At 39.3% G+C, this 20806-nt stretch overlaps 1 protein-coding gene across 1 annotated transcript; it reads right to left on the reverse strand.

Moving 5' to 3' along the window:
- Nucleotides 1–19414, reverse strand: LOC149289126 (protein strawberry notch homolog 1-like). Its single transcript, XM_089490978.1, has 31 exons — nt 19283–19414; nt 18936–19040; nt 17504–17810; nt 14829–14929; nt 13939–14032; nt 13512–13672; nt 13224–13357; nt 12890–12980; nt 12617–12778; nt 12285–12420; nt 11989–12094; nt 11440–11593; nt 10982–11164; nt 10806–10903; nt 10509–10660; nt 10227–10424; nt 9068–9271; nt 8833–9011; nt 8407–8538; nt 8174–8309; nt 7183–7295; nt 6683–6754; nt 6077–6176; nt 5676–5750; nt 5266–5412; nt 4713–4807; nt 3367–3459; nt 3116–3253; nt 2943–3019; nt 234–427; nt 1–143 (listed from the first exon to the last, which is right to left on the reverse strand). The coding sequence occupies exons 1-31, from the start codon at nt 19412–19414 to the stop codon at nt 1–3; spliced, it is 4212 nt and encodes a 1403-aa protein (XP_089347104.1).
- Nucleotides 19415–20806: the final 1392 nt, after the last annotated feature.

Genomic DNA, 20806 nt, shown 5'->3' on the forward strand with positions numbered 1-20806 from the left:
CTACAAAGGGTTAAAGTTGCTTATGCTCTGCGGGTGAAGCTGCTGCCACATCTGTTGCTGTTGTACTGCAATTTGCTGAGACTGGTCCGAAGTTGAAAGCAGAGTCACAAGCGATGATACACAATTTGCAGGAATGATTAAGCCTGTAAAGTAAATGAACAAGTTAAAAAAAAAAAAAGTTTTGAGGCGACTATGCCATGAACAGTTATGAAAAACTTAAGACAGACACTTACCAACAATCCTTTGCCCATCTTCAGTTCGTAGCCGAACTATCTGCATTTTTACGTTAGTGCCACTGACTGAGGCTAGAACACCTTCCACTTTAGTCCACACACTCAAGACAGATCCACACAAAACGTAATACGTCCGACAGCGTAGACCAATTTCACAAACTAGTCCAAGGCTCGCTTTCTTGCAGTTGCCTCGCCTAGAGGAAAGGGTACACGAGCAGAAAAAAGTTTAATAACTCTTTCATCAGTAATAAACAGTCTAAAAAGGGATCTTATTCAATACTTCTCGTAATACTCCGCTCCAGTGTTCCCTTTAAGCTGTGCGCTTGTGCAGACGCACATAGCTTTTTAAGAGAGCGCACACGTCCAAAAATTGTGCGCACAACAGTTTTTCCCCAAAAAAGAAAAAGCTAAAAAAAAAATTTAAAACTTTATGCGACGCGGATATTGTGCACACAAAATTTTTGCACAAGAGAAATTTTCTGTGCACGCCAACTAAGAAAAATTAGATGGAACATTGGTCCGCTCTATGTTCAACTGAACACAACTAAACCCTTTCAATACCGACATTATTTAGTACCCTAAAGCAGGGGTCGACAAATTTGGTTTGGATCTAGGATCCAGCCTTTTTTCCTTCCCCAATCAGGTTTTGTTTTTTTAAATTTCCTGGTGCCCGGGGTTTGTCAAGCACTGCTGTACACTTACATACATTTCCAAACCATACAGAAACATGGCATCTTATGCTACACTGTACAGTAACACATGTACTAACATTCTATGCTCACGTACACACGCTAACACCATACACTGATAAACACTATATACTCACATACACACTGGTGCTGATACCATACTGTAACACCACACCATTTTACACATGCACAAACACTAACTCTATACATATATAAAATTGCACACTAACACCAAGGAGACACACACTGAATCTGGCACTACAATACTGTAAACATACTGTCACACTATACATACAGCACACATACATACTGACTGATACTACAGTATACACACCCCCCCCCCCCCCATTCCCCCTCACGGAGACCAGCCATGCCCCTGCCTATCACTGTGAATCTGGCACCTTATGCTTTCCTGCAGGGTGCATTGAGGCGAGTACCGTGAAGTACATAGGAACACCTGGGCGCCAGGAAGTGCTATTTAGTCGCCATGGCATATATTGCTTTAATCAAAATCCCCCTTTTCCACAAATATATATTTCCTTTTTCAGAATAAAGGGCTTTCATTATAAGCCATAGAAACAAAAATTAATTGCGAGTGCCATGTGTACAGACATAATGCCACATATATTTTGTGTGGCTTAAGGGGATTGGGAGCTGTGAATCTGGGCTTTATAATTTTTACATGTAGTGCTAGGGCTAGATTTTTTTTACTTTTACACTGAATCTCGTGCATTATGTGTGTGATGGTAGCCGTCTGAGACTTGTGATGTCACAATGACATCACAGAGCTCACTATTATAAATTTGTTTATATCATTAAAAAAAAAAAAAAAAAAAAAAAAAAAGGAATACCTTTGTGGGAAGAGGGAGAAAGTCTGATCTCCCCGCACCGATCACACAATGAGTGCAATCAACCAGCAGGGGGGAGTAATCCGAGATCCCAGCACGGTCTAGACAGACCCTACTGAGTAGCTCCTGTCTTCCAGTGGGTGTCAGCAGTGCATCAGCACTTCTTACGTAATGGTGTTCCGGTACTTGCGTTAATTCCACACAAACACCAACTAGCTAATTAAACTACAGCCTGCTTCCACAGTGGTTTAATTGCAGCGTCATACTAGAAAAGTTATCCATATTGATTGACTAAGAATGAAGCATGTGATACATCTTCTGGTTTTGCATTGATGTAGTAATGTCATGCCCTCCACTGCTGCCACTGATCACATGGAATTTTGATCGGGCAGCCAGCAGCACTCTTGCCGCGGGAGGCAGACCCGCAGCAGCCAATCACATGCATGTTGCCAATGGAAAGGTCTTTCATTATTGCCCTGGCAGTGATTGCTGCCTCTCTGTGATATATCGGTGGCTGAAATATATCGTCTGAAAAGGGCATTATCGGAAAAAATGCCGGAAAAAAAAAAAGTCCGAAAATAATCTAATATAAAAAAAAATAAGGGCCCGGCTGCTTATCTGCACGTTAGTCACACATTGTGCGAGCAGTGTGTCTTGTACTGGCTAGGAGAACCAGGAACCCAGCAGAGTCATGTGAATGCATGTCACATGACTCTGCTCCGTTCCTTCTTCCCCCCTGGGGGCAGGACAAGAGAAGTTGTTCGCACAAAGTGCTAGAAACACAGAGGGAAACAGCAGAGACCCTGCGGAAGTCTGCAAGTGAGAGATCTGCAGTTCAGGTAAGGGGGTTTGGTGTATGAGCGAGTATGCATGATTAAGGAAATGAATACGAGAATGAGTGTACGTGTGTGTGTGTGTGTACATAGCATGGCATAATCCCACTATCATGCCCAGCCAGTAGATGCTTGAACCTGGGTGCGATAGGAGTGTGATTGGTGTTAGCAATTATATTAATATATCATTTTTTTTGACAGAAAAATTCAATATAATAGTTATTGATAAAAAAAAAAAAATGCGGATGTACAAGACGCAATTTTAACACAGCTATGTCCAGGGGAAAAATAAAAGTGGACTACACAGCAGACTATAACCTTAGAAGAAAGCCAACCTACCAATAAGCATGTGTACATATGTCAGCAGAAGAGGTGTACTGTTCCTTCCAGTGAGCAAAAGCATCATCAGAAGCGACCTGAAGAAAGGGGAGGAAATCACATTTAGAATTTAGTAAGGTGAGGGACCAAAAAACACTAAATATTTGCATATTTTCATTGACAATGTATATTACCTTTTTGTATTTCTTTCTCAAGTCTGATAAGGTTTCAAGCTTCAGCTGTTTGCCAGTGTTCGGCCTGTATACTAGGAAAAGCCTCTTTTTTGAATTAACTTCTTTAACCAGTATGGACGTTTTTTTATTATTTCGGATCTGGGGGAAAAAAAATGAAAATATAAGAAGACTTTTGCAGCAGCATACATTTTAAAAACAACTTCTTATTGGCACTGCGCATAGTTTTAAGATTTACAAATAATTTTACATACTTGCAGTGATAGGTAGAACCCGTCATCTGTTCCAGTCTGTTCAGCCCATATTTTAGTTGCATCCTCCCAAGACATCCCTCTTTCAACACTTATCTGCAAAACAATGACAAAATACATTGCATGATCTGGGAAAATAAAATATGGCTCAGAGAGAATTTATTTTACTAAGGCAAGCCACCAGAAGCAGTAACAAGTACCATCACACTAAAACACACATTTGCTATGCAGATCGGTTAGGATACATGGTAACTGTATCTTGCCACAGCTTATTGTCTCTGACCCAACCCATTCTTCAATTAGCATCTGGCATATTCCAGCTGGAAAAGTCTTCAAGTTCCCAGCCTTTGTTAAAGTGAAACCACAGCATTTGATGTTCCACAATACTGTAAGATGTCATACAAATTATACTATATACTAATCACACCATCATCATCATATCTTTAAAGGTACGGTCTCTCTTTAGGATGCATATACGCTATATGGCCAACGTATGTGGACATCTGACCATCACACTCCAAAACCATCAGCATTTAGTATGGACACTCGCCACCTTTGCACTCTTCTGGGAATGCTTTCTACAAGATTTTGAAGTGTTTCTGTGGGAAAATTTGTCTATTCAGCCAAAAGAGAATTTGTGAGGTCAGGCACTGATGTTGAAGGCCTGGCTTGTAATGGAGAGTTCCAATTCAAACCAAAGGTGTTCAGTGGTGTTAAGGTCAGGGCTCTGCACAGGCCACTCGAGTTCCCCCTCACCAAACCATGTGTCTTTATGGACCGTACTTTGTGCACAGGGGCGCAGTCATGCTGGGACAGGAAAGGGCCTTCCCCAAACTGGCGGCACACAGTTGGAAGCATAAGATTTTCTATCCTTACCCCTCAATGTTAATGGTCTACTGCTTTATAGCAAATGCTAACGCTTCACAATAAAAGGACTTAGTGGACCAGGGGAAGAATTTCACAAGTTGACCTGAGATGAAAAGCGGCATCCTATAACAGTGCTATGTTTAAAAGACTTTGAGCTCTTCGGTATGGCCTTTTCTACTGCCAATGTTTGTCTACGGAGATGGCTGCCTATGTGGTAGACTTTATACACCAATGGGTGCGGCTAAAAATAGCAAACTCAATCAGCAGGGGTTAACACATAGTGTAGTGGCCCTACTCCCCCCCCCATTGTATGCAAATATATCCTCTATTAATATATCAAGTGGTCCTATCAAAAACTTCAGTGAAACCTTATAATCTAGCCACACTTAACCACCTAGGTCTGCCCCTGATCACAGCCATTACACATTTTTTGTGTATTAATATTTCTCTAAAAACCCATGTTACAAAATGAAATACAATACCGTGTACAATTCCACATGTCCTGAGGTAGAATAGCCAGGTGTCAAGAATTTTTTTACGTCAGTTTTCCGTACTTTCTCATCTCCAGAACCAAGATCTGAAAAGAAAAAAAAAAAAAAAAAGATTTGCAATTCGGTTACAACCACACAGGTACAATAACTTGCGAGTGATACATGCTAGATGTGTGCACACGGCCAAGAAATTTTCAGTTGCATTTTGGTCTATTTGTTTGCAGGCAACGGATTTTGCTGCGGACAAAGTTTGAGAGGGCTTTTCTCCTAAATGAAAAACTTTTTTTCCTCACTCGTCTAACTACATTCTCAAACTACTTTCACTTCTCTGCTGCGTTCTTCTCTCCTCCTCACAGTCCTTCTGCAACCGGGTGAGTGCAGAAGGACGGAGGAGGAGAGAAGAACGCAGACGGAGCGAGAGCAAGGGAGATAGAGAGAACAATTTCAAACACACTTTCAGAGCTTTCTACTTCTTTGAGACTCCATTCTCATCTTCAGGTATTCAAACTAAATTTGTTAAATTTCATACAAATCTACTTCTTACCTAAAATACCCATGTCATATCTTCCATTCTTCTTAGCGTTCTGAATAACTGCATTGAGCGTGTCTGAGAAATATTGGAAGAGGGCATTCTGTTGGTGGACTTCCATTCCCAAGATTCGGTTAAGGAATTTTCCTATGTTATTGTAATCTGGTGAGAGAAAATAGAATGTTATCTGAATATTGATTTATAAATCTCTTTATGCAGATAATAGCATAAGATATATAATGAAGTTTTCCTGTAAGTTTAGTTCTTACCAAGTCATACAACTCATAATATGGAAACCTGCATTTAAATACCGAGTGTACAGTATCCAGAATGCATTCTCATTATTTTTGGACGACAGGGACTATACTATATAAACGAATCAGTCTCATGACATTATATATATATCCAAGGTGTATGGACAATACCTTTGTCAAGAGTCAGTATTCCAGATCGGTCTTCAACATTTATAAGTCCAACCCCAATTAATCCCTGTCGAACATCTATAGGGGAAAATGAAAGATCACAAGATTAGAATGATCGACGTTCTAATAAAAATGTTCTACAACACTACATCCTATATAGTATATGGTCCTGCAGTCTATTGTTTGTTACATGTTAAACTTCACTAGTAGGCCATAAGAATTACAGACTAACACAGAGCACTTGTGAGGGATAGGAATTGATGGCAACAGGAAAGTGTCTTGTGTCCAAGTCTCAGTATGCCTGCAAATGTGATAACTAAGGACTAATCCGCTGCTGAACCGTACATATACTTTGTGTGAACTTTATTACTAGACATGCAAATATAAAAGCTAGGACAGCTTACCTTTAAAGAAATCACCGGGATAATCTGGTGGTGGAGAAACCAGGGGTGAATCGAGACTCACTATTGACTTCATTACAATTTCCAAAGCATTTCGGCCATACTGGAATAAATAAATGTACAAGCTTTAGGACTTCATTCTGAGCAGCATCAGCAAAATGTTGTGGAACCAACTACCCCGAGCTCTTTCTGGGTTTGCAAATTTTTTCCCCTGACTATAAAGTGATTTGGCCAAAAGCAGTTGCAGCTAATGGAAGTAAATTAGCAATATGGTAATTCCAGGATGTTGTGGAGCGCAAAACAAGCTATTACCTGGACGTAAAATGTAAATCAAATTTAGAGCACTAGGAGTAGCGTTATTTCTTTTTATCACAAATGAACAGTTGTATAAAGAACCATTGTAAGGGATACATTAAACTGTTGAGGGGTTACACAGAGATAGTTAAGCAGACAATTTAACCATCATTCAAACCATGCAAAAGAACTGCATGGTCCCTTTAATTTTTCTTGGTGTCCGCCTTACAAATACATGGAGGGTTTTTGCAATCACAACTTGGGACTAGCAAACAAAATGGTGATTATATGAATGCACAAGTCTAAGAAACTCACCTTGTTGTCAAAATTAAATCTACTCAAATCCCTTGATTCTGTTGCTCTCCTGTCTCCGTGCGTTAAGGCCCCCTAAAAAAAAACAAAAAAAAAAAACTCAAGTTCATGGAGAAGCGATGCACTGCCACAAAACACTTCTATGCCTGTACAGTGGCACAACTCGATAAAGGAAAAAAAAAAAAACTTCTACTGGATCATCAATCCTTAAAACATATGCTCTAAAGTGCATGTTTTGGCATTGGTTCTGGCTTTCTACAAAACGGATTCAGTATGTATATCCTGGTTATAATCTATAAGTGTTTGTATTAGACAACAGAAGTCAGATCAGATATTCATTTTGTCGTAAAGATTTTTCTCCTCGGTTGCGGTGAACTATGCTGAGCTGCCCCTGAATAAGGCATAGCTGAGTTGGAGAGGTGAGACTGCAACTGTCCTGCCAACACCCCCTTCAGTAAAGAAACTCCACTGCACTGTAAGTTTGAACTTCTAGATTGTCTTACCAGACTCTCTAATCTTTTTGCAACTATTGAAGCGAATCTTTGTTCTCCGGCCAATTCAGAGATCAGGAAGACATATTCAGGAGCAGTAACCTGATTAGATCGATGTGTTCTACCTACAAGGAAATCAGAAGCAGCAACAATTTAACAAGATTTGTAGATCATCTCCACGTATAAGTGGGTGCAAGCACAGTGGAAGTCAGTTTACACTCCCTATAGTGAATTCCAAGATGAAGTAATATTTTAGAATATGGCTATACACAGAGTTTAAGAGAATAAAAAATGAATAAAAAAGCAGGGGTTATATCTATCACATGGGAGTACAACGTACTGTTACAGGCCTCAGTAGAAGTTAAGGTTAATGACTGTTACAGGTCTCAGTAGAAGTTAAGGTTAATGACTGTTACAGGTCTCAGTAGAAGTTAAGGTTAAGGATTTAACTACGCAGTACTAGTAGTTTCTGCTACATAAGATTTTTTTAATGTTTTAAGAATAGAATGTTTTGGCTATTCTATAAAAATGATCAACAGCTTGGCCTTGGTGATTTTCCTCTCCTGAGTTTTTTATGACCGTTAGTACTCTTTTTGAGGTAGCGATACGCAGGTCTAGTTACAAAATCTTATTTATATGTAGACCTTTGTTTATACTCTGGGGCAGACCGAGAGACTGAAGCTAGACTTCATATCGAGACTGACTGGTATGTTTATTTTTATTTTTTATGCATATAAGCTTTAACAGGCATTCTATGTTATACTCTGTTTTAATTTTGGATTTCTGTAATTTTTATTATTATTAAATAAATAATTACTATTTTGAATTCTCAGTCCTTTCTTATAATTGTGCTCACGATTTCATCTATTGAATGTGAGACCTATCCACATGTATAAAATTGAAATTTGGTAACTTATCACTTAGGGTGGAGAATAACCTCTTTTTAAGACATTACATGGGAGGAAAGGTGCGAACCTATCACAGTACTGTATGGAAAACTCACCAAACTGCTGGATGGCCCTGTCCGCACTCCAAGGCAACTCCAGTGTCATGTGTACTCTCCTCCTCTGATTTTTTGCTCGGCGGTCAGCTTGTAACGAGATTCCTGAACTGGCAGCTTCAGAGATGATTGCTATATTCTACACAGACAACAAAAAATGGCTTTAGTAGTTAAATATATGCCTTAAACCCATTATACCTTAAACCTTGTTGCATCCGGTCAAACATATACCGTACCTTCTCACCATCCATAAACCTCTGCTTTTCTGTAATATTTAGAATTTCAACAGGGACATCAAGCTCTGACCGGGACTCGTAGGATATGCTACCATCATCATTACTGACAACTCTGCCTTTTCTTCCAGTCATCTAAATGGAAATTTGAATTTAAACACCAGTATTGCTAACATAGGATTACACAACAATGGGGGACACAAAACCAAGTAGTTTGACCCCTATAATTACAAGACTAGATCACCCTATATGCACACAGACAACTAAATAATATCAAGAATGCAGTTTCATGTCACCTGAAAGACTGCTTATTACAATAAGAACTGTGCAACCCAATTCCGGAGCTTGACCAAAAAAGCAGAAGATGCAGATACGTTCCCTTAAACTTAAACGCAATTAAAAGAGAAGCATGGAGAGGTGCGATAATACCTCTGCCACATTATCAGGACCACCAAGCTCATCGATTAGCTCATCTAGTGTATTGGGAGGAAGGGCTTCAGCCAACTGGTCCAGCTTGTCTGTAAGTTCCTTCTTCATCTGCTGAGCCCTTTCTACCGCATCCTGGCTTGTCACACAGCTGTTACTGGGATTAGTGTTACTGGAAAGAACTAAAGAGGATAAAAAGTATTTCATTATGACAATGTCTTAGTGGAAATCCCAGAACTGTAAGCCGGTGGTTTATTGTCCTCACCTGGAAGGCTAGCAGGAGCTACGATTGGAGCTGGTTTAGGAACCGTTGAGAAGCTGGGTCTTTTAGACCCAAGACCAGATGCTAGTAAGGCACTTTGAATGGAATCTGGATCAATGCTTTTCTTTTTCTTCTTCTTGTCTTTATTTTTCTTATGGTCTTTTCTAATCAACCAAGGATCTAAGGTGTGGGGGGGGGGGGGGGAAGAAAAGCTATGATGTGGATTCAGAGCTTTTGACCCAATGTTTCACACAATAAATTAGTTATTCACGTGATTTAAGCTTTGGCCACCACCTGAAGAAGGCTAATAACCCGACATAAGCCTTTGCTCAAAACCAAAAAAATCTTTGCCATCAAAAGCAACGCACATTTACATTTTCTTGTACACAGAAGTGCTTCTAACAATATCAACGTATGTGAATTGTAAGTTTGACATGGGTGTTCCTTTGTTCCTGATTTCAAAGTGTGACCTATACACAGTAAATCCATGTGTGTTGCCTTTCCTACCCAGACATCTGTAATCAAGTGACAGTACTAGCCATAGCAGACACCAGAAGGACCATACATGAAGCCACAGTATTGTTAGATTTTTCTATTGTTGCAATATGTGTTTTATGTAAGGGCCTTTGACACTTCTTATGGCACCAATATTTACCTAATTGATATTAAGTCCCATGTGAGTCAATCTGTGCCGTGTTCTGATATTCAAGAGACTTTGGTGTCACAAGAAAAAAAAACCTCTGAGGAACATGTAGGAGTGCAAAATAGTTACAATTGTACATTAAATATATAGTAGTATGATGGGAGCTCCCCTTAATTTTGTTCCAATAAACTACTTATCCAAAAACCTATGTTAAAGGCTACTTCAGAGTATCTCCGGAGCAGCTAAACTAAAATCAGTCACTATTTTACAACGACGTTGCAAGCCCTGAACATCCTAGGAACATTATAAAGGAGTGAAGAATCAAGAGAAAGCCAAAACTCATTTTAAGGAAAATAGTCATACAATAAGGAAGAATCAAAAGGCTACAAATAAGCACTTTCAGCATGAATTGTTACAGGGATAAGACACCTGATTATCAATTTTCATTCGTAAGCATTTCCGAAGTTAAAACAAACCCAAAGGAAAACTCACCATCTTCATCATCTTCACTTGAGTCATCTCGAAAAGGATTAAAATCATCATCTCCAGAGCTAATAGATTTAAAGCTTTCACTTTCACTCTCTGCTTCCTTATCAGATGTGTCCGATTCACTGTTGGCTTCATCTGAGCTGCTGCCCGCCAGACCTCCTGTTCGCCTTGCTTTCTTTGCTCCCCGTGACAATTCATCACCTGCAAACGCCAGAGACATGTTAAATGTTGGAAGTTATTTCATTTCAGATTCTAAATGCTTAACCATGTGCAAGTTTGACTCACCTTTCCTCTTTTTAGCTTTGCTGTCTTTACACGGACTATCCCTCGGAGAGTTATTATTGCTTTGTGCACTTAAATCTATTCCTAGCAAGCTGAACAGCTTCTTCCGGTCAGGTGCGGGGAAATGTTTGTCAATCAAAGACTGTAGTACTCCTCTGTAGAAAAAGTATAGAGAGTAAGACTATCAAAAATGCCTACAGGACAGAGCTCTCTGTAACCACACACCATCTAAAAACAGGAAATGTCTCCAAAAAAACAAAAACAAAAAAAACAAATAAACGAAAACTTGGACAAACTTACTTGGCTGTTGACACAAAGTCATTCAGTTCACCTCCCCCTTCTTCTAACGCTTCGAGGGTTCTGGCTTCTCCAGTGGATTGAAGGCCAATAACTACACACTAAGGAAACAGACATTTAAAGAAACGCAAAGCACTATGAATTGATGCATGAAACAAAGAATACGCAGCTTAGCTTACCTTGCCATTCTTAATTTCCTCGCGGGCAAGCTGTACTACCCTTCTAACTTTGGATGCTATACAGAGGTACTTGAAAAATCTCTGGTGCGCTGACCAAAACTGGCCCCACATTGACTTCTTCATCCGCTGTTCAGCATCAATGAGATCAGCTGCTTGCTGAAACCTCTCTCGTGCCAGCACCCACTATATGAGGAGGGACCAAAAAAACACCAAAACCTGTAGTTAAAGCATAGCAACTATGTACGCACTAATTCTGAACCTATTCATCACAACAGTTTTACAATCTACATTAAATATGGACCATTCACCAACATAAAGTCCTTTAATCAAGGTCCTAATGCTCCATGAGGCTTTCTTGCCAGTGAACTTAAAACCGGCGTTAAGCTCGCAGCACTACTCAAGAAATTTGTGGCAAGTAAGCCTGAAATGTAAGAAGTGAGAAGTAAAATGGTTCTTACCAGCTTTACAGACTTATTGTACATCTTTACATAATCTTGGCCTAGGGGAACTTCTTCAATTTTGAAAGTCACACCAGTAAAGCTCAACTGTCTTGCAATATACATGCCTCTCAGCTTCATATCCATCGCTACAATTTCCATGGCACCAACACCTCTGAAAAAGTTGTTTACATTATTGGTTGCAATTCTTGATATACAACAGTAGTTTAATAATGCTTAAAGAATATATAGAAGCCAGTATAAATACAGCTGCAGAGTTTGAGGAGATTTATTTCTCTTTTAAAGCTCTACATAGGAAAACATCATAGGAAGTTAAGCTCAGTTTAGTAAAAACTATTGTACAGAGGCTCCAAATCCCAGACAGGACTACCTTCAGTCTCATAAAATTAGAAGACATGAATGGATTATTCCGGGAACATCTTCATTAACATTAATATAGAAATAAAATAGAGACATCAATGTGAATCAGCTAGGTGTGCCAGGAAAAAGACCGTATAATAATCCTTTGGAACGAGAGATACAATTCTAAATGCACAGACAGAGCCTTACCTTCTTTCAACTGCCTGTATAAAGTCATTGAACTCTCTGAAAGGAGTACCTTCTCCCCAGATTCCCAAGCGACTCATATAAGCCATGTTTCTTGGCTCAGAGGCACCTGAAAAGATGAGAAAATACATCAGAAATCGAAAGGTGTGCTCTCCCAGTGGACAGCCCTGATTACAAAGATCAAATTAGGTTTCTGTTTCTCTTACTGTACCTGCTTATTTGGATACAAAACCAACTGTCTGAAAACAAGTTTAACCTTGGCTAAACTACCACATTCAAAGAAAACAGATCGCAATTACCTGTGGCACTAGCATATATGACTCTAGCTTTTGGCAGTTTGTTCTGGAGCTCTAAAACTGCTAATCCAGTCTTCGTTGGCTTCGAGGACCCAACAGGACACAAATTCTTAGCTTTGTGACACTCATCATATACAATCTAAAGTAGGACGTGTTAAAGATCCATAACAAAAAATAGAAACCCTCTTTCCATTGGAATAAGATTTTTATACACCATGATTGTCCATGCCTTTCCCCTGATGTCCCCTCTGCCAATAGCATTACCCCACAACCCAAGTAAAACATTACTGAGACAGCCATTGATTTTGGGCAGTGCTTGAACTGGAAAAGGATACCACACCATCAAAGTCTTCTCCACACCAGTGAAGAAGCTGCTTAAGGCGAGTTTTGTACTTCCCACCAGACTGGCTTTCGCCAATCAGTGATGAGTAAGTAGCAAATATCACCCCTTTCTTCACACTGCCATTATGCTTTGAAGAAATTTTTCCATACTTGAACTGTTAATGATAGAGGAAAAAAAAAAGTTTGACACAGACCATAGAATCAAACAATAAGCATTGTTATAAGATGTCTAATGGCATCAATCCACAATATAAAATTCTCATTACCTTATTTAAACTGTGAACTTGAATGTTCTTTGCTCCAATGTCACGCAAGTCTCTTTCAGCATCGTACTTTAAATCATTTGATACGCTAAACCTGCCAACAGAAAAGCAAGACCTATTCACATGCTGCTTGAGTATTGTAACAAGCAAGAGCATAGCAAATTTAGACACAGGTACCAACAAGTCCTCACTATACAACACCCTTTAATCCCCTCCCTCCAATATTTTGGGGGGTGGGAGTAGATCAGCCTTAGAAGAGGACCTGGTATCCAACTGCTATTGAACAATGAAGCTACTGAACAAACATTTTCTTACAGTAGACCAGAAAAATATATACCATAAGGATCGTTTCCTTCCAAGCAAGTAATTCTCAAATATAATTCCAGCAATAGTTCTTCCTTTTCCAACTCCAGCACCATCGCCAATCAAAAAGCCTGCACGCTCACCATTTGGAAGGAAAGTTTCATGTTGCTGTAAAAATAAGTTAAACCATTTACAACCAGTTCTAACAAATGCGAAACACTGCAAGTATCTTAATTTGAGAATTTTTAACAGCAATACGTTCCGGCCCGTTTCCTTGTTGCAGTGATTTTTAAATGTAGCTTTCACAGAGATCGCCACACACCTGAGCTGCATAGGTAACTGCTTCTAATTGCAGAGCGGATAACCAGCCATTATCAATAGTTTCCTCAGGGATAGTTGTCTGAAACCACACATCCGGAGGCGTCACACTAGACAAGGAGCTGGTCTCTACTACAGGGTCAGGATGCCGCAAACCAACTTTCACTAAAATAAATACAAAAAGAGACAGTTTTAGCAAAGGAAAAACTAGAACAGAAGAGAAATCCATCCAGCAGTAAAGCTGTGTGATCTACAAACATGATGTTCACATCATTTTAAATGTAACAATATTAATTGGAAGGAATATCAGCCCAACACACCATCTTACACAGAAGCAGTATAGGCGCTCACACTGCTGTAAATCCAAGCCCTTCAACAGATTTCCAAATCCTCAAACATTAAAGGTTCTTTCCAATGAGAAACAAGCTTACATTTTATTGGCATGTATTCTGCATATGTTTCTGCATGCCCCATTTCCTCTTCATCTTCTTCCTCAGGTTCCTCCTCCTCCTTGACAGGGACTTTCTGAAAATGCATTGAAGCAGCTATAAATTATGACAGTCATTAAAGAATTACCCAAATGAAAGCAAAATCATTTTGCAACTGTGCTTGGCTGCAAAACCGGGACATCCAAATCTAAATGAAAGTCTAGAGTGTGAAGCAGCAAACAGGGCAACGCTAAAACCGATAGTTCTAAAAGCAATATCACTACAAATACAAGTAAATGAATGAGAGAATTTAGAACAGTCAACAGTGCATAGTTTGGGAACGGTAACCCATTCATATAATGGCTACAAATCAAGGGAAGTATTTTTCAGTTTTAAACATTCAAGGCAATAGCATCATTTCAACCACTGAAAGTACTGAAACACCGAGGTGCAGGCTGCACTACCGGTGGTAGTAAGGAACAGATGGGATAAACGCCAATACAGATTCATTCACGAACTGAGTCGTAGGTTAAATAACCGGTGGGGTTGTTGAGGAAGAAACGTTAGGAAGCTTTACCAACTTTGTAACCCTGTGTCACTCCTCTACACAAATCCAAATTATTGACCATTCCGAAATGTACCTATGCAGACATATCTATGTAACTACAGCTGTTAATGTGTGTACTTCCAACACTTACGTTCCAAAGTCTACAGAGGTATTTAGTTTATTGGCTGAACATTTAACGGCATCACGCACAAATACATGTATTCCACCCCTTCCACAGGTAACCGGGATGTCCTGGTTTACATGTTGGTATGAAACTTCCCAAAAAATGAACACAAAACAGTTATAAATAACTGAGCTAGCACTCTTTTGGGCAGCTTATACTTACATTAGTTGGAGAAAAACTTCTCATCTTGAGATCATCATTGATCCATATTCTTGTCACTTCCTTGTTGGAAATATCTTTCTTTGTTCCATTCAATAAGTCAGCTATAAAAAAACATTAAAAAAAAAATTAAACAGACAATCATGAAAAATTACAAAAAAAAAAAAAAAAAAAAAAAAAAAAAAAAGTAGATTTCACTATAGATCAGCTTATTTGTATTTTTAACACCGGCTCTTAAAACAGAATAAAAAAAATATATATATATTTTGAAAGATTTTACATAACCAATGAGTACAAAGTCCCACTTCCACCACTTTTAGCCCCAAGTGCAGACAGTTTAGAAGCTGTGAACAAACTAGGTAGGGAAACACCTTTATTGAGTGAAACAAGTTGGCTTCCCTTACCTGGCTTTGTGGCACACACCACTTTGGGAGAAAATATAACAAACTCTGAAAGAAATGTAACATTTCATCTATAGCAACTGGTATGTTTTGTGAAAGTTCATATATTTGCAGATGTACATCTAAGCCAGTATTACTATGTTATGAATGCATTTGGTGTCCTTGCCGTGTCCCTGAACTATGCAGTTTGACCTTTTACGCATTCATAGGGACAGCTCTGCCTTTTAACACCAGTATAAGCAAGTACACCAGTTACAAGTAGATCAATATTTTGTTTACTTCCATGGTGTTTCAGTGGCAATCCTAATAAAATCATGTAAACCGATTTATGTATGGTGACTGTGGAAGCTTACAGATCACTCTGCATAGTTTGCAGAAAAACTAAGCGGGCAAAAGAAATAAAACAGGCAGGGCTTAAAGCCCATGGCTACTTTAGACAACATGGTGGGTACATGTAAAGCTGCATGTAACACACACAATATGGTTTGAGCTAGTGGACTAAAATTTTTAAAATCAGGCCCGCCATGGGAGCAGTTGTCCCACTATCCACATGAATGAAACGTTGCACTTTTGTCTCAAGTTAGGTGTTAGTTTTTTTTTATTGTTTTCATCAATGTAATCAATGCAATTATTTAGGAAGATATTTAAAACTTGATATTGATGAATATAGGGCTGCAACAACTAATTGATAAAACATTGGCAACGAGTTTCATTATCGATTAGTTGAATATATTTTATCGAATATAAGAGGAGGGGTTTTTCAGAGCAAAATTCCCGTTTTATAATCCGACCTCAAATAGATAATCTAGAACCCCTGCAGCGATGCATGCAGATATCCTCCGCTACTGTCCTCCACTTCCGCCGGGGCTTCTATGATGAAGCACCAGCGTGACATGACCTTCCGGTGCTCCAGCCAAAGTACCGGCCAGCAGTGGCAGAGGTTGTCTGCGTGCATTGCGCAATGTTTGTCAGCTGCCAGAGAGGCGGATCCGCCACAGCGCTGCAGGGGACCTGGATTTTCCTCTCTGGCAGCCGGTGGGCGTCTGTGCGATGCGTGCAGACAACCTCCGCTACTGCCGGCACTTCCGCCATGGCTTCTATTATGGAGCACCGGCGTCACATGACCTCCCGGTGCTCAGTCATAGAAGTGCCAGTCAGCAGCAGAGGTTGTCGCGCAGATGTGGACCGGCTGCCCCTACTAGACACCAAGGAGTCTGGAGCACGGGGGTAAGTCGGGGGGGGCAGAGTGGCATATAAGGGGGTTATAAGGCATATCAGGGAGGCAATGTGGCAAGCCTGGGCTCAGATATGCATAACTGGGGGGGCAAGTCGGGAAATAAAAACAAGAAATGCATTTTACGCAAAGTTTTTTATTCTGCTGTTTGTTTTAAACATCCAGTTTGTTCATTATTTTTTTTTATCCAATTAATTGAAAAAATAATGAAATTGTCAGTTGAAGCCCTAGATGAATAATCATGCAGAGTGGGATGTCAAGAAAGCCACATCAAAAGAATCCATGTCCCGCACGCCAAGGTAAGTTGCTCAATACTTACGTTTATTTTTTATAAAGTTCCTCTCATTTTATTTAACAGCTGTTCATTCTTTTGATGCGGCTTTTGGGCACATGATGGAGGTGCTGTCTCAAGTACTCGTGCAATCAGGAAGTGCTGAAGCCGGCACACTAACAGGAGTGTGTGGTTACAGTTGGTGTGCAGCTACTATTTACTAGTTCCATGTTGAAGCAGTCAGTGGCAGGAAAGTGCTCTCAATAAAAAATCAATGGGAGCACTTTCAACACATGGGCACTAGGGTCTGCGCAGAACCCTGCCGCCACTCTCCACTAAACAGTGCTGGAACCGGAGGAAAGTATATTATGTGCAGGGAGAAGTATTTAACCAAGCACATGTCCTGCAAGGCATCTAGCTTTGGGGTATATAATCTCCCTGTGTATTTACAGAACGGACAGCACAAAAACATACAGGGAACGCACAGGCATCATATGCATTAAGTGCATATGACGGCTGAAGTGCCCCTGTCATACGCTAGATTATATATATAGCTATACATATTGTTTACTATATATATATATATATATATATATATATATATATAATACATGTTGTAGTTACTATTGTGCTGGTTCAGCACATATATATAGCCTATTCAAATCTACAAACAGTTACATGGGTTTACCTTTTTAAAAGTGACAGATCAATATATATACTGGGGAATAAGCAGGAGTTCAAAGGGTTCTTTTATATCCCAACATGTACTTACTTGCAGCGGTTGCGACTGGCTGTGCAATGTTGGAAGGGGGTTTCAGCTTCATTAGCTTATTGAGGCTGCTGGTCTTCAGTAAGTCTTTCAGCTGAATTTGCTCCTTGCCTGGTACAGTGGTCACGGTGCTCTGTACTACAGGTGGGGTGGTAGATGGTCTAGTTGTGGTACTAGTCTGAAGGATTTTTGTTACTGTGATAGTCTGACGATTGGTGGTAACAGAAGAAGGTTTTGTCATTACAATTGTGTTACCCAGTGTTGGTAGCTGGTTAATCTGGTTGAGTACAAATGTTGTGGTTGATGGAGGCTGCAAAGAAAAAATTATAACAAAAATTTAGCTAACTATACAGTTTCACTCAGCTTACAGCCACTGAATTTACGGTGTGTCGTGGTCGGGAGCGAGATTGTGCTCTGCCACTCATTTATCTACCAAACAGGACAACTTCTGTATGGTTTAAGGAAGATAGTTTTTGTATGGTCTATAAAACACAATGTTTTGTCCAAATCTTGAGTTGTGTACTACCAATACAAATATACACATGCATGGGAAAAAGGCATACACAGCTCAAAGTTTAGGAAAAGTAAATGCAGGACGCCAAAACTTGTAAAGGTTGCACAGAAGGCTACAATAGGATAGTAAGCCACAAATTAACTACTACTTCAGGTGTAGTGAGCCAAGTAATTTACAGGTAAGCCTTGTGCCAATATTCACTGATACGACTCGTTACCCCTAAATCTAGTAGAACTTGGCAAGAAGCTTTAGCAAATTTAAAACACTGATATTCGGAAAAGGGACTAAACCTGAGATGATACAGCATTTAAGTGAGAATTAGGATAATGTATTCGTTCACACAGATTCACATTTCAATTACAAGGAAAAAAGTTAGGCTTGACTGTTTCTTTAAACTGCAGACTAACAACACTATTCACTATCCCAATAAGTTATGGTTCATTTCAGCTATTCTGCAAGAAGGCAAGAGACTTCCTCTCCAAAAGGGCAGAATTGACTAAATAATTTCATTTAAAAAAAAAAAAAGTGAAGATCCTTTAAAAACTCACAGGTTTAACATGCATTATGAAGGGCAGGCATAGTGCTCCATAAGGTACAGTTTGCAAGATTGAACATTTAAACTAACTTTCAAACTCCCAGTTTAGCGAATACACATCTAAACTCGCTAAGGAAAGTGGTTTTCTGACTATATGTACTAGGTTGCCACTGGTCCTTGAAGTCACCAAGTCATTTAATAGTAGGTGCTGCTCAGCTTGGCACAGTGCAGTCAGTGGCATTCTCATAGCAACAGGGAGCATACAAATAACCTGAAATTTGGCAATTAACGGGGCTAACATGACTGAATATGGCAAGAAACCTGTTGAACAGCCATACAAATGGATTAAACCATCCACAAAAATTATTAACTGCCTAACATCGTACCCTGACATTTAGTAATGTTGGGGTAGATGAAGCCACTTGTTCTTGCTTGACAGATACTGAAGCTTCACACTCCTTATTGGTACCTGACGCACTTGTTGGCACAGTCTAGAAAAGAAAAACAGAAGACCAGAAAGGCTTAAAGCACACGTGTTATTAACTCAAAAAACTTCCCTAATGAGTTATCCTCATGGAATTCTGTTTGCTTGTAGAGCTATTAAAGATGAAAAAAAACCCAATCCAAGTTATACTGAGCTCCGTTGGGTCGCAGCTCACAAACATGGAGCACTTGTTCTCCTGAGAATTTATTTTCTGCACTAATATTTTCTCAATCAAAATAAGAACCTTACCTGCTGAATGGTTGGAACTGATGGTGGCGCAATGAGACCAATATCCAAACAATCACCATCAAATAGGTCATTGGGACTGATCCCAGATTCACTCAAAGCAGCAAGTAACAAATCTTGCCCCGGATCCATCATCTTGGGAGGAAAAAAACAAATACAGCTATATTATTTCTTACAAAAATAAATAAAGACATGCCAAATAGTCACGTGATATTTAGCTAACTTTTTTAAAGGGTACACTTAATATGTTAGTCTCAATGTAATGAAGAGATCAAAATAAGACCAATGAGCTCAATTCATAAAAGTACTCCTTTAGAAACAAGACTATGGGCGGGGGGGGGGGGGTATAACAAGACAGAGGCTATATCTGTGTGACAAAAACTTTATAGGAACAAATGTGTAATACAATAAACACACACTTTAATTCCAAAAGTGTCCAGCAATCAACATTCACTATGGTAAGTATGCATGGATAATAAGCAGGGGTACCAACTTCTACGGGATTCATAATCTTTTTATGTCTCCACAAACTGGGCACAACAGCACAACAAAGCAATCACATGTAAAAAGTCAGTGATCCAGTCACCATAGCAACCAAGGGAATTTTATTGAAGACTGCTTTACTTTTAGCACCAGAACTGCTCTATACATAGCCCGAGGTCAGCCAAACGTCGGTAATTTTTTTTTTTTCTGCATAGAATACATTACTGCAGTATACACAAAAAGCACAGCTTATTCTTTTTGCTCTGAACGGACCCCCAACTGAAGACCAAGCCGAGCGGCAATTTATATTAGCACCATACTTGGGAACGCACTACTTAATCCACTTTATGTGCTAGACTTTGCTTTTATGGATTAAATTATAAACCAATTATTTATGAAGTAATCAGGCTCTGGTATGAAATAGGGAATACGGTAAGCAAATAACATAAGGAACTCCAATATGTGAAACTTCTAAAGTAAGACTAAAAAGAACTTTTGTATATTGCAATTCAACACTTTGAACCATAAGCGCCTACCAATGCCGATTACTGCCAAACTGTTAGGTGGCAGTGCTTTTGTTACATATAGTCTGCTAATCAGGTTATTTCACAAGTCAAAATATGCAAGTAAGATTTTATAAACAAGGAAGGCAGCGGGCATATTTAAAGATACATATCAATATAAGATAGAAATACTTGAGAAAGGGCGATGTATGTATCCACGTCATAGTACATTCTCACTTTTGCTCATTTTTTATTTTTTTTAAATGAGGAAGAGAAGTCACATACTGTTAATATAAGCAAGCCATACAAAATCCACAAAACTGTTCCCCACTCTACCAAGAGAGTAGCAGATGATAAATTTAAGTCGCCTATCAGGTGGTAGAAGCTGATACATTGAGGGAATTTTAACATGCATTGGATAAGCATAGAGCGATCCTGAATCAGAGACCAGATCAACCGCCTCATACAAATTGTATATTACAAGCTATGCAAACTGAAACGCAGCCGATACAATTACAAGACTATTTCAGTTGCTGTAAAG

The sequence above is a fragment of the Sceloporus occidentalis genome, unplaced genomic scaffold (assembly GCF_023333645.1).
Source record: "Sceloporus occidentalis isolate IW3139 unplaced genomic scaffold, rSceOcc1.0.p SCAF_48, whole genome shotgun sequence".
Classification (NCBI taxonomy): Eukaryota; Metazoa; Chordata; class Lepidosauria; order Squamata; family Phrynosomatidae; genus Sceloporus; species Sceloporus occidentalis.

Excerpts from the sequence above, each read along its gene's own strand:
- LOC149289126 (XM_089490978.1), bottom strand. The coding sequence starts at position 19,414 with ATGATGGATCCGGGGCAAGATTTGTTACTTGCTGCTTTGAGTGAATCT. Across the intron at positions 3,020-3,115 it reads TGAGAAAGAAATACAAAAAG|GTCGCTTCTGATGATGCTTT; the intron begins GTAATATACATT and ends CCCTTTCTTCAG. Across the intron at positions 144-233 it reads AGATGGGCAAAGGATTGTTG|GCTTAATCATTCCTGCAAAT; the intron begins GTAAGTGTCTGT and ends TTTACTTTACAG.